This window comes from Neolamprologus multifasciatus, chromosome 15 (genome assembly GCF_963576455.1).
Source record: "Neolamprologus multifasciatus chromosome 15, fNeoMul1.2, whole genome shotgun sequence".
Classification (NCBI taxonomy): Eukaryota; Metazoa; Chordata; class Actinopteri; order Cichliformes; family Cichlidae; genus Neolamprologus; species Neolamprologus multifasciatus.
Window position 1 is genome coordinate 5,829,970 of NC_140453.1, and position 12,077 is coordinate 5,842,046.

The following is a 12,077-nucleotide window of genomic DNA, read 5'->3' on the forward strand; positions in this document are numbered from 1 at the left end:
CCAAGCCAAATTAAAAAGCCTTTGATGTTAATCAAAGGCCGGCCTCAATGCCACATGGTAAACTGCAGATGATCAAGGTGCAAATTTCCCCCCGTCCTCCTTTGCCTGGGCTTTATTTGATCAATGCGGCAGAAAATGCAACTGAGCTGTCAAATCAGCATAAAAATATACTCTTACTCCTGGCAGCGCCTGTCCCCGTACCCCCTTAAAGACAAGGGCTCTTTGAAGTCCACTGATGGCTTTTATGATCAAAGAAAGTAAAGAGTGACACGACATTTTCCTTTATGGTAATAAAGTGTATTCTGTGTATTCTTATGCTAAAACTTTGCACATTATTTACTTCTGTAAGGTTTCTGTATTTCAGAGCATTTTTTTTTTTTTTTTTTTTTGCCTGTCCCATTTGGTTCTTTAGCCATCAGAATTGTTGTCTGAAGACCAACAAGGATACCCAATGGATTTATTTTGCCAAATGGATCATCATGGCATTGCCGTATTGGTCCATTTGATCGACCTTTGTTTTTATTATTTATTTTATTTTCAGTTGTTACAGACGGGACAGACACGAGTGAGGGATAGGAAAGGGAGAAAGAAAGAGGAAGGAAAAGAAAAACAGAAGGGGAGAGGGACAGTGAGAAAGGGGGGAAAAATATCTCCGGGATCACCTGTTGAGAGAAAAAGAATAGAAAACAAGCAAAAAAACAACAACAAAGCAACATACTAAACACAACACCATCGCATTAATCTAGCTAAGTGTAAACAGCAGTAAATACTAAATATTGAATGTTGTTGTGCAGCACGCAGGACAGACAGCGCACAATGTGCTTTGAAGTAGCAGCCAAGAAAGGTGTGATTTTAAGTCTACGAACAGTGAACACCCGTGTGCACACCTGTGTGAATCGGCGCGCTTGTATTCAAATGGTTTCCCCATGTAATGGTGTGCAAGAGGATGTAGAGAGCCATAGCCCTGTCCCCCAGGGCATGAAGCAGGCATGGAGGATGATCCAGGCCCCAGACATCCAGAGGCCCCAGAGTGCAAGAGCCCAAGGAGGACCACCGGAGGGGCATCCGTGCCACCTTCATGGGAAGGGCTGAGGATCCCCAGACGAGGGGTCACCCAGTAGCCACCGGGCAGAAGCTAGAGGGGGCTGCATGGCATTTCAGAGCATTTTTGACATCTCAGTGTTCAAGCATCATTATTTAAACAGGCATTATTTGCACTACATGGCACTGTAACAGTGGTTTCGTTGTCCTGATCTATTTGTTGAAAGTAAGGAGTGATTTCTGCTCGGAATAATAACCTGATGGTGAATGAGAGTGTTTTGACCTCTGATCGACTGGAATCCCAAAGGAGTTCTGAATGCGTCGTCTCACAGGCAAAATAGATTCTTCACAGTCTGGGGTCTGTACAGTCACAGAAATAGGCCAGTATGGACAACTAGCGCAAGAGACTGTTGATATCCAGTCACCTACCACCTTTTTATTAATTCTTTAATACAAACAATACCTCAAAGTTGATATATTACACTGGACTTGTTAAAAAACAGTTTAACTCTGATATGTTTGCACAATGTGTATTTAAAATGTAATCTCAAAATACTTCACAGGTCTTTCTTTCCATAACATTTTAACGTCTTTGCCCCTTACAGAGTCTGCTGTATTTTGCAGATATTAACTTATCCATACTGCACATTTTTGGTGATGAATCAGTTTCACAGCACTGCTCTTAATCTGAAGAAACGAATATACACCAATCCCCAAATCAACGCTCACTTGCCTAGTATACCTAATATGTGCTGCGGATGTAGCATGAAAAAATGGATACATTTCACAGTCAGTCCACAGATACACAGATTCATCGTAGTCAAATGTATGAAATGTTAAAAAGAGGAAGATACGAGCTCAGAGAACAGAGAGAAGCAAACGAATCTAAAGGCTGATTAAAAAGCAACATGAAACACAGTAACCTGCACTCTGTTCTTGTTTATTGCTTTTCATAATATCTGCTTTTCATTACATTACAGCATTCCAATTTTGACATAACTGTGGCTCGTAGGAGTACACTCAAACCTAAAGGTAACATTAGCCACAGCAGCTGCTCATTCAGAATTTAATAAGGCGGGTCTCCTTCACAGCTGGGGGCGGTGCTTATCAGGTTTTGACGTCTCAGTTGGTTGTAAACTCGAAGGGCTCAAGAAGGAGGGGATGTAGTCGATTCATAATTTGTGGATCCAGACAATGTTTAAAAAATGGCAAAAAGTGGATTTTGCAACATTCAAACACGTCTATGCTGATAGAAATATTTTACTTGTCTTTTAAAGGCAGTTTGGACAGTACGTGGTCATATGGATTTGATCTATTTGTTACTGGCAGCCTACGTAAACAAAGAAATGGTGATGTTTGAAAATATTGTGTTTTAATGCAAATAAAAAGGGCATAGGCCACCGCTTCCTTGAGCGGTTTGGATTTCTGTTGGGGAAATGTCTTTTTCAAGTTTAAATTTATCTGGCATGTCCGACTGTCTGTCCTCTGTTTTTGTTTCCCAGTTTGCTGTGAATATGTTTAGGGCATTGCCGCCGTCATCCAACCCCACGGGTGCAGAGTTTGACCCAGAGGAAGATGAACCCACTCTAGAAGCTGCGTGGCCGCATCTACAGGTACATGCATCACACCCACATACATGGTTTAGTCAGAAAGAGCCTATTCACCTATTTCTGTTGTTTTAAAGTCTTTGCCCCTCTTCCACAGCTCGTCTACGAGTTCTTCCTGCGGTTCTTGGAGTCACCAGACTTTCAACCAAACATAGCCAAAAAGTATATTGACCAGAGGTTTGTATTGCAGGTGAGCATGTTGCTAGAGCACAGCTTCTTTCTCTGTAAAGAGGAGCTATGATGCTCATTTCCACCTTAATATTTTTATTCTTAACTAGACAAGCTTTGCATGCTTGATAGTTCAAAATAATCCTTGTTTATCGTATACCAGTGCTTGGTCCAGCCCCTCTGTTCGTGCACTGTCTAAAACAAGCTGTTTTAGCTGCTCTGCCTTTGTGCATGTGGGTGAGGCATCTGCGTGTACAGCTTTGACTGTGCGCACAGATGCCTGGAAAGAACATATTGAGGATATCTGCTCTCCTACACGTCATTTGAGGCCAATGTTTGTCTGAAGTTTAGTGACTAAAGCAGCCTAAGGCCTGAAGTTTTGGCTTTTTCAGATTAGTTGCGCATACACTGACATCATTGTTTGAAGCTTTAGCCATGTTTAGTATGAGCATGCATTTCTGCATTTCTGTAATAGTATCAATGTGACAAAAGAATAAAAACCGTAACATGCCCACTTAAGAGCATTGTATGTAGTACGGTTACGTTTAATTTTATTGTCCCAGTAACCTTCTCTTTTTGTGTGTGTGTGTCTGTTTCTTTAGCTCTTAGAACTTTTTGACAGTGAGGACCCCAGAGAAAGAGATTTTTTAAAGACCACTCTCCATCGCATCTATGGGAAGTTCCTGGGCCTTCGAGCATACATTAGAAAACAGATTAATAACATATTTTATAGGTGAGTGTGTGTCTTCCATAGCTACATTAATGGTGCTTGTTTTGTTTATGGTTTGTTTTTTTTGTTTTTTTTAAAGGAACATTATTGCTAACTTGTGTGTGTTTGCCCTTTTTCAGGTTCATTTATGAGACTGAGCATCATAATGGAATTGCAGAACTACTGGAAATACTAGGCAGGTAAGATACTTTTAGATTTGTTAAAGCAGCTGCTGTTCACAGTATAGGGTTCAAAATATAGGTTTGTTTTTTATATATGTGTGTGTGTGTGTGTATATGTATATGTGTGTGTATATATAGGTGTGTATATATACACGTACACAAGTGGTCCGCAGGTGCGCTTTTGCTATCAAAATAAAAGATGCGCACCAGATAAGAAGTTGCAACGTGCGTTTGCATACATATAAAAGGCGCTGTTTTGGTCCACTAGAGTGGGATTTTCATGGCATATTCTGCACCACATCTCTGTGCGTTCATCATTTGTTTGAAGCCAGCTCACCACCTCCAACCACTTTTCCGAGAATACGCGCTTCTTCTTCTTTACGAGAATACGCGCTTCTTTTGCGGACTCCCTCTGACATTTCTTTGGAGGTTGAGGAACACCAAAGTAATTGCTTAAAGGAGCTTCTTCGACATCTTTAAGAGTTCTAAAAAAAAGGCTGTCCTCCTCCAGAAAATCTTATGCACGCAAACGTGCGTTGCAACTTCTGATCTGGTGCGTTTCTTTTATTTTGATAGCGAAAGCGCACCTGCGGACCACTTATGTGCACCCCTGTGTGTGTATATATGTATATGTGTGTACGTACACACACACACATAGTATGTGCAAAAGTGTTGCGCTACCTCTTTTTTTTCTTTGTAGTTTGCTAGGATAATGGCTAAAGGGTGCAGTGATTTATACCATTTGCAAATTTAAATGGAAATAGAGTATATGAGGCAAAAAGTGAGTTTGCACAGTTTTAGTAAGTTTGAGAGTCAATATTTAGTAACGCCACCTTTATCCTTCAACACAGCCTGAGCTTTCTTGTGATTTCTTTAAGTAGTCTCCAGAAATGGTTCTCCGGGCTTCTTGAAGGACATTCAAAGCACTTCTCTGGATGCAATTGAAAAATGAAGCTGTTGGCAATCAGATGCTTTCCAGATGGAGTTGTATTGTGGAGGATACAGATTTTGACGCCATCACTCCATAAGACTTGTTGCCACTGATTTCAGTCCAGTCCTTATGTGATTTGTCATTTTCATTAGAATATTTCTAATGAGGCTTCAGTAAACAGATAATGGGTCACCTGAAAGGCCACATGGTATTTGCAAAGTTGCTATGTATGGACATATTACTGGTTCATCCCATGAGTTGAGAGATTATTTTGTGCTCGTAGGTCTGTGCTGAAAAGAATTTCTCTGATAATGTTCAAGTACAAGGACTGAAAATGAGTGAAAGAACAGCCAGTGTCCAAAGAAAGTCTTTGAAAGAGCTTCAGAAATCCTGCAGAACTATTGTTCAAGACCATTTCAAAAATGACAGGCTGACTCCTTGGAAGAAATGTATAAGAGCATTAGTGGTGGCTCAAGACTTTTACACAGTACTGTATTTTTAGATGCAGAATTATTGTAAACTAGAGTAATTTCTTCTCTAATAACAATCTTCCTCGCAGCATAATCAATGGATTTGCATTACCTTTGAAAGAAGAGCACAAGATATTCCTGCTGAAAGTCCTCCTGCCTTTGCACAAAGTCAAGTCCCTTAGTGTGTATCACCCACAGGTAGGAATTGTCTTATGTTTTGCTCTGCCTTCCTCTGCTATAAGCAAAACGCTGTAACAAAAGTATGTCTCGAGCAAAGTCTTTTCACTTGGCAGACATGCAGGTAATGCCTCAAAGCAGTTATTTTGTCAGTGAAGTGTGTATCCAATGATAAAAAATGTGGAGTTAGTCACAACTTTACCTCTCAATGTTCACCCGATAAAAATGCACATTTCAACTTAACAATCTGGTCCTTTTACCCCTAACTAATGTTTAAAAATAGCGTACACATGCAAAAACTGACATCTGTGCTCATGTGCCAATGCAGCAACATTTTTTGCCTGATTAGAACGTTTAGGACAGCCGCCATCTTTGATGTTACTTTATTATGTAGATTCTGTTTGTTGAGTGCAATCTCTCTCCCAATAATATTTATGATACTTCTGATTTTGTCAAAATAAAAACAAATGCCGTTTCCTTTTTTTTCCCTTTTATTTCCCAGCTGGCCTACTGTGTGGTACAGTTCTTAGAGAAGGACAGCACCCTTACAGAACCGGTAAGATTTATTTATTTTGATATTGATTTTTTGGCATTTTTTTTATTATCGATTGACCATCAAGCTCTTTTCAGACATACATCATTCAAACTCCTCAAGACAGTATTCTCTGTTTGTTTTATGGTGGGTAAGGTCGGAGTAAACATAAACACGCTCACAAGTCCTCACAAACCTGCTGGAAGGTGTTTTGGATTTTGTGTGCTTGCATTAAGGCCCTGAGATCAACTAAACTACTTTATGAATATGTTGACTACTGTTTCTGCTTCTACTGATAGTTTTTGTAATGTAAGCTCATGTAATCCCCCATCAGCAGATTAATAGCTGACCAAAATCGGCTGTCCAAACATTCCTGCTTCCTCTTTAATAAGCCTGGTATCCTGCCTGTGTGTCTGTGTGCGTAGACGGTAATGGCATTGTTAAAGTATTGGCCAAAGACCCACAGTCCAAAAGAAGTTATGTTCCTCAACGAACTGGAGGAGATACTGGATGTCATTGAGCCTTCGGAGTTCGTCAAAGTCATGGAACCGCTCTTCAGACAGCTGGCCAAATGTGTGTCAAGCCCGCACTTTCAGGTCTGAACCACATCCCTGTTTATTTTGATGCGTGTTTTAGTTAATCGTACAGTGTGCATTCTGTTTGTCTGTGTGCGCACGTAACCCTGTGCAAAACTGTGTTGTCAGGTAGCAGAGCGAGCGCTGTACTACTGGAATAATGAGTATATCATGAGCCTGATCAGCGACAACGCTGCCAAGATCCTCCCCATCATGTTCCCGGCCCTTTACCGCAATTCCAAAACCCACTGGAACAAGTGAGGCTCCCCCCACCCACCCCCTCCATTTATCTGTTTATCTTTACGATGAAGTTTATGAGGATAGTGCGCAAGCAAAGCAAGTGACCTGTGGTAACCTTTTTGTGTCTGTAGGACGATTCATGGGTTGATTTACAATGCTCTGAAGCTCTTTATGGAGATGAACCAGAAACTGTTTGATGACTGCACCCAGCAGTTCAGGGCAGAAAAAAGCAAGTAAGTAATGCAGGGAGACATCACACCCATTTATACAGCGCAAGCTACAGTTTCCTTGTTCTCATTACAGTGTTAGAAACGTCATGGAAAACATTGTTTAAACATCATTAGAAGTGGAAAAGATGACTAAGTAGATACAAACTAAAACCACAATCTCTTAACTTGAAAGAGTTTGGGTACATAACTTTTTTTAACGTGAGTTTATCTTTCAGCAAATCTTCTCTGTTTTGAAGAAGTCTCTTATGATGACTCTGTGTGTGTTTGTGTGTCAGAGAGAAAGCCAAATGGAAAGAGAGAGAAGAAGCATGGGTGAAGATTGAGAATCTAGCAAAGGCAAACCCACAGGTGAGCAAATAAATAGTAACCTAGCAATTCTGACAGTACTGCAAACCTCTCAGTGGTTTGCAGGGTATCTCAGTGCGAATCAAGCAGGGTTTGATGTTTTGGTGATGAACATCAGTTGGTGTTTTGACAAACACTCCAACTGAGAAAAAAGGAAAAAGAGTTTCTAGTTTTTCTTCTCTTCCTTTTTTCTTTTGTGTATGTGTGGAAGCAACAGATGGAAAGTTACAGGATGGATTGTGGAGAAATCCAAAAGCTGAGGATTAAAGTCATTGAGAAAAGTTCTGCTTAAAGCTAGCACCTCTCACAAACCTGTATATTGGATAATGCGATTCTTTGTGGTTAACTTTTCTTTCTCTTCCTGTGCTGCAGTTTGTCGTGTATGTGGACTCAATAGGATCAGGGAGTCCGATGGACATGGAGACAGACGGGCCACTGCTAGACGATGTCAACATGCTAAAGAAAGCAGTAGTTGAGGAAGCCACACAGGTCAGTGTGTGTCACATTTAATATGCATGCCTGTATCTGAGGGGTACCACACGTTCACACTGAAATGTGCACAAGCTTTGATGAATATCGCTTTAATATGACACCTGTTTACATTTCAGATGTTAGAGCAGTGGAGTACGTCTTAATGAAATCATACGTGGTCATAAAAAGCAGAAATTTGGACACTTTAATTTATTTATTGATACTGACTTTGGCGCCAGGAATGGAGGTTTATTTTTGTTTGAAAACAAATAAATGTGGTTATGTTAAGTGGAACCACACAGCCACAGTCCAGCAGTCCAGTTTTTTTTTTTTTCTTTCATTTTGCTTCAAAGCAGCAGAAAACCACAAGAAATGTTAATGATGAAGAAAATGTGTGATGTGAAAAAAGCTAATAATAATACCGCAAATGAATTCCACTAATCACAGCTCATTTTGCAGGATGCGCTGGAGCCTCTCTCATTAGTTGACATAAATACAAAAGCAATTTTAGGACATTTAAAATTGTGAACTGCGCAGCTCAGGCTTAGCGACATTTTTCTCATGCCGTGTGCCAGTCACTTTGTCTGTACCGTTTTAGCGATAGCTGTGCTGTAAATAAAAACCACGTTCAGGCCCATAAATATCTGTGTGGCGCGTGTGAAAACAGCAGCACTATCAGGGGACTTTGTAGTGGTTACTGTGCAACTGTCGCTGCCACCAGCAGCTTTTCAGAAGCACAAAGACGAATGCGGATGTTCCAATTCTGCGCCATCGATGCAGCTCCTAATGCGTCCTGTCATCACTTTGTTTTTTTGTTAATATCTGTCAAATGCTAAAATGTGGAATGCTCTCGACCGAGCAGCACAGAACCTCTAAGCTGTCTGCACACTCCTGTTTGTGTAAAGTATGTGGGTGTAGGACTGTTGCAGACAGCATCTTTGCATTTGCATTGTTTTGAAACAGTAGTCATAAAATGCACACATACAGTGAATTTGCAGGTTGTTGGTTAAAGAAATATTTCTTCAGAATCACAAATGAACTTTTATGACTCCCACAAGTTTTGCTTTCCTGAGCAAAGATGGTTATTCCAGCTGCTGAAACGGAGACAGATTACATAAATCACTTGAGCATCCTGTCTGCCTTCCAAACCCAAACAACAGAGACGGGATGAACAGAGTGTTAAAGGACAATATTGCCAGAGACTTGTTCATACTGCACTATCACACTTTTCTTTATTATACAGTTTTGAATTGTATAGCTTATCAGTTTTGTCATGTAAGTGAGAAAAGGGTTTGAAAGGAAAGCAAATTGCAGGAATTAATATCTTGTTCGGCCTGTAAAACGGGCCTCTGTGCAGAAGCTTAGGTTCATGAAGCGGGGCTGTAAATGCATTAGTTCTGATTTTACTGATCCCTCTTTGTGTCTGTGTCTAGATCCAAAAAGACCAGCGCAGAGAACGCCCGTTGATGCGGAGGAAATCTGAGCTCCCCAAAGACATCTCCACAGTCACAGCTTTGGAGTTGCACCGAAGAGCAGAGGAAATGTTGACGCCACACGATGGCCATTAAGAGACCATCCCAGACCTACCATAAACCAGCAGCATCCACAGTGGAATCACAAACCCACGGAGGGCCAGCACAAAAACCCCCAAAACAAAACAGAACTGTGGTATCTCAGTCCAGCCCAGTGCAACACAGAAATGATCCCAGCTCCACCTGACACAGAAAATGTCTAAAGCCACACATCTAAGCCAGGTCCGGCTTTGCGAGACAAGCGGTGCTCGGTCCTTACTGATGCCCACCCCTTCACCTGGTTCTTGCTTGCGGTGCTGGGATGTCCTGCATGACCACAGCAACCCGCCGTATACTGAACTTCAAACAAGAAATTCTCATAATCTCCTTTTCTTCTGTTTTTTTTTGTTTTGTTTTTCCCTCCCCCTGTCCGCTCAACTTGTGTTTTGGGGTGCTGTGCTGCCCCCTTCTGGTCATTTTTCTCAGGTGTTCTGTTCTGTTGTGTGTGAGTGTGAGTGTGTGTGAGCCGTCTTCTTCTCGTCTCTTCTTTATCAACGTCAGGTGCTTGTACAAATAATAAGAGCCCCCAACTGTAACCTCAATGGAGGCCATCTACAGTGAGGTGAGACTGTGTCAGTTCTTTCTGTATATTTAATATTGGCTGTTTTTTCTCATAACATTTAAACTAGATAGCTGTTTATATTTTTCCCTTCACGCTATATTAGGAGCCCTTCTAAGATTTCAGAAAAATCACATCCTATCTGAAGAACTGTTCTGTTGCTTGCTATTATTTTAGGATTCATTCATTCACTCCATTCATCAGTACCGGGCCACTCCTGAATTCAGCAGGGGTGTGTGTCAAGGATTTGGAGAAAAAAAAAAACCTTTTAACTCAGTGCTGTTCATCAAACAGGGCCAACTTGACTGAGGTTCCAGGTTTTTCTTCTGCACATCATTATTCCCGTGTAGAAACCTAGTTCGGTGCCAACTTTCTCATTTAGTTCCTGTTTTTAAGAAAAAAAGATCTTTTAATTTTGAAGGCAGTCAGTTAGCACAACTCCCCAAGCGTCTATGGCTTAAAGTTTACCACATGTTCAGAGCATTTTTTTATCGGTCACAGCGATGAGTCCGCGGCCCAAGCATGTTTGGCTGCCCGGTTACATGAGAGCGGATTGTGTCGATTTATTTTTAGTTTCCTATTTACGTCCAGCCATTGTGTGTTTAACATGGTTATTGGCATTCAGTACAAGTCACTATCATTCATTTAAGGCTTATGAGAGGTTAAAGAGATGTACTAGGTTGTTTGGGATTAACACGATGTTACTGTGTGTTGAGAGAAGTTAAACAGGGGCAGAAACCGTGCCGATAATGAACTTTGTCTTTTTTTGTTTTTCAAATCTTTTCAAGCAAGATCCTTTTATTTGTACAACAATTGGTAGAGAATAGATTGCTCCGTAGAGGAGGTATGTTTGGTTTGAAGAGGTCAAACATAAGCCTTTCTTTTCACAGTGCCTTTTGTAGTCGGAGAGGGTATTTACTCAACTGAGAACCGAGTAGCAGCATGACATAAAATGTCAGATGATTTCAAAGGTTATAACAGTAGTTTCCATAAAAAACGTATTCGGGTCCGTTGTTGGACTTCTGCCTTGTTGAAGCTACGTAGTTGGATCCGTTTTGTTTTTTTGAGTTCAAGGCTAAAGAGCAGAGATGGCGTGGTTGCCCCAAACCACTTCAGCAAAGAAGCACTTCCTGATAACACTTGAAAGACTCTCACAACACAACTGAAACTAAAACAAACTAGTAAACATTTGAAATCCGTGATGCTGTCTGTCTTGGTGTGTGTGTGTGTGTGTGTCTATGTGTGTGTGCGCTTGTTTGAGTGTTTGAGTCCCCTCCCCATAGTGCCTGTTGTTAAGAGCTAGCCTATACAGGAGAGGAAAATCACTTCCCATCCCAGCTTTTCTTCTTCCATCCTGTGGCCCCTCTATTCCCATTCCACTTTTTCTGATTCGTCCCATAGTCTGATCCTCTCTCGTCCCGCCCTCCACCTGCGTGCCCACACGGTGCACGCCCTCTTCAGTTTAACACAACACGAAACAAAACCTGTAGGGCTCGTTATTTGAGCACGTGTTTGCTTCTGGATGCTTGCAAGTTCTTTTTATAAATTTGTTTTGTTGTGGTTTTATTCTTCCTTTGCTCGCAGAACCTCTTTGTCAGTGTTTTCAACTGAATGTGCAAATTTGTAAATAGTACTGCAACCACACTGTTCAGTTCTCTCCATGTTTGTCTTGGAGAACAACAGTCATTCAAGGCTTTCACCGAAACCCGACAAAAAGGAAAGCGATTCCATCCCGGCTGAAGCGCAGTGCTGGCTCCCATTGGTGACTGCTGTTCTTCTTCAGATGGCTTTAATATTGGCTTCTTTGGAGCTCTCTTCATTTGGCATAAGCTTTGTTTTTGTTTCTTTGAAAAGAGTTATATTTGCAAGTGTCCTTTAGTATGCGTCTGATACTAAATGGCTTTGTCTAATATTGTACATATAATGTACTTTTGTGTTATAACTATTATTAAATGGTAGATTTCATATTTTGTACAAAATATCCCGTGTACAGATTACAGAGGTTATTAGCAACTGCAGACAGTTGTTTTGTGGGACAGAGTTCAACACATGTACCTATTTACAGTTAGAAACCATATAGAATTTGGATAGTTTTTTATCTTTGTAATTTTGACATCTTTTCCATTTTTTTTTTCACCTCCAGATGTGTTGACCCTACATACATGAGCTTTTCGTGTGTGCTTTTATCCAAATCTCCAGTGGTGTACATCTATCTATATACAGCAAATAAAGAGAACATGTGAGTTTTATATTTTCATCCTAAGAAAAA

General features: G+C 40.8%; 1 protein-coding gene across 3 annotated transcripts in view; it reads left to right on the forward strand.

The window, feature by feature from the left end:
* Positions 1-10,670, forward strand: part of ppp2r5cb (protein phosphatase 2, regulatory subunit B', gamma b) — a 29,515-nt gene extending 18,845 nt beyond the window's left edge. For all 3 annotated transcript variants that reach the window (XM_085133654.1, XM_085133655.1, XM_085133656.1), the window contains 12 exons: positions 2,544-2,654; positions 2,746-2,838; positions 3,419-3,549; positions 3,666-3,725; positions 5,198-5,306; positions 5,788-5,841; positions 6,243-6,413; positions 6,522-6,649; positions 6,764-6,865; positions 7,138-7,210; positions 7,580-7,696; positions 9,112-10,670. In XM_085133654.1, the coding sequence (XP_084989780.1) occupies positions 2,544-2,654; positions 2,746-2,838; positions 3,419-3,549; positions 3,666-3,725; positions 5,198-5,306; positions 5,788-5,841; positions 6,243-6,413; positions 6,522-6,649; positions 6,764-6,865; positions 7,138-7,210; positions 7,580-7,696; positions 9,112-9,246 (1,284 nt within the window). In that variant the 3' untranslated portion in view covers positions 9,247-10,670. The remainder of the gene's footprint in view (positions 1-2,543; positions 2,655-2,745; positions 2,839-3,418; positions 3,550-3,665; positions 3,726-5,197; positions 5,307-5,787; positions 5,842-6,242; positions 6,414-6,521; positions 6,650-6,763; positions 6,866-7,137; positions 7,211-7,579; positions 7,697-9,111) is intronic.
* The last annotated feature ends 1,407 nt before the right edge of the window (positions 10,671-12,077 follow it).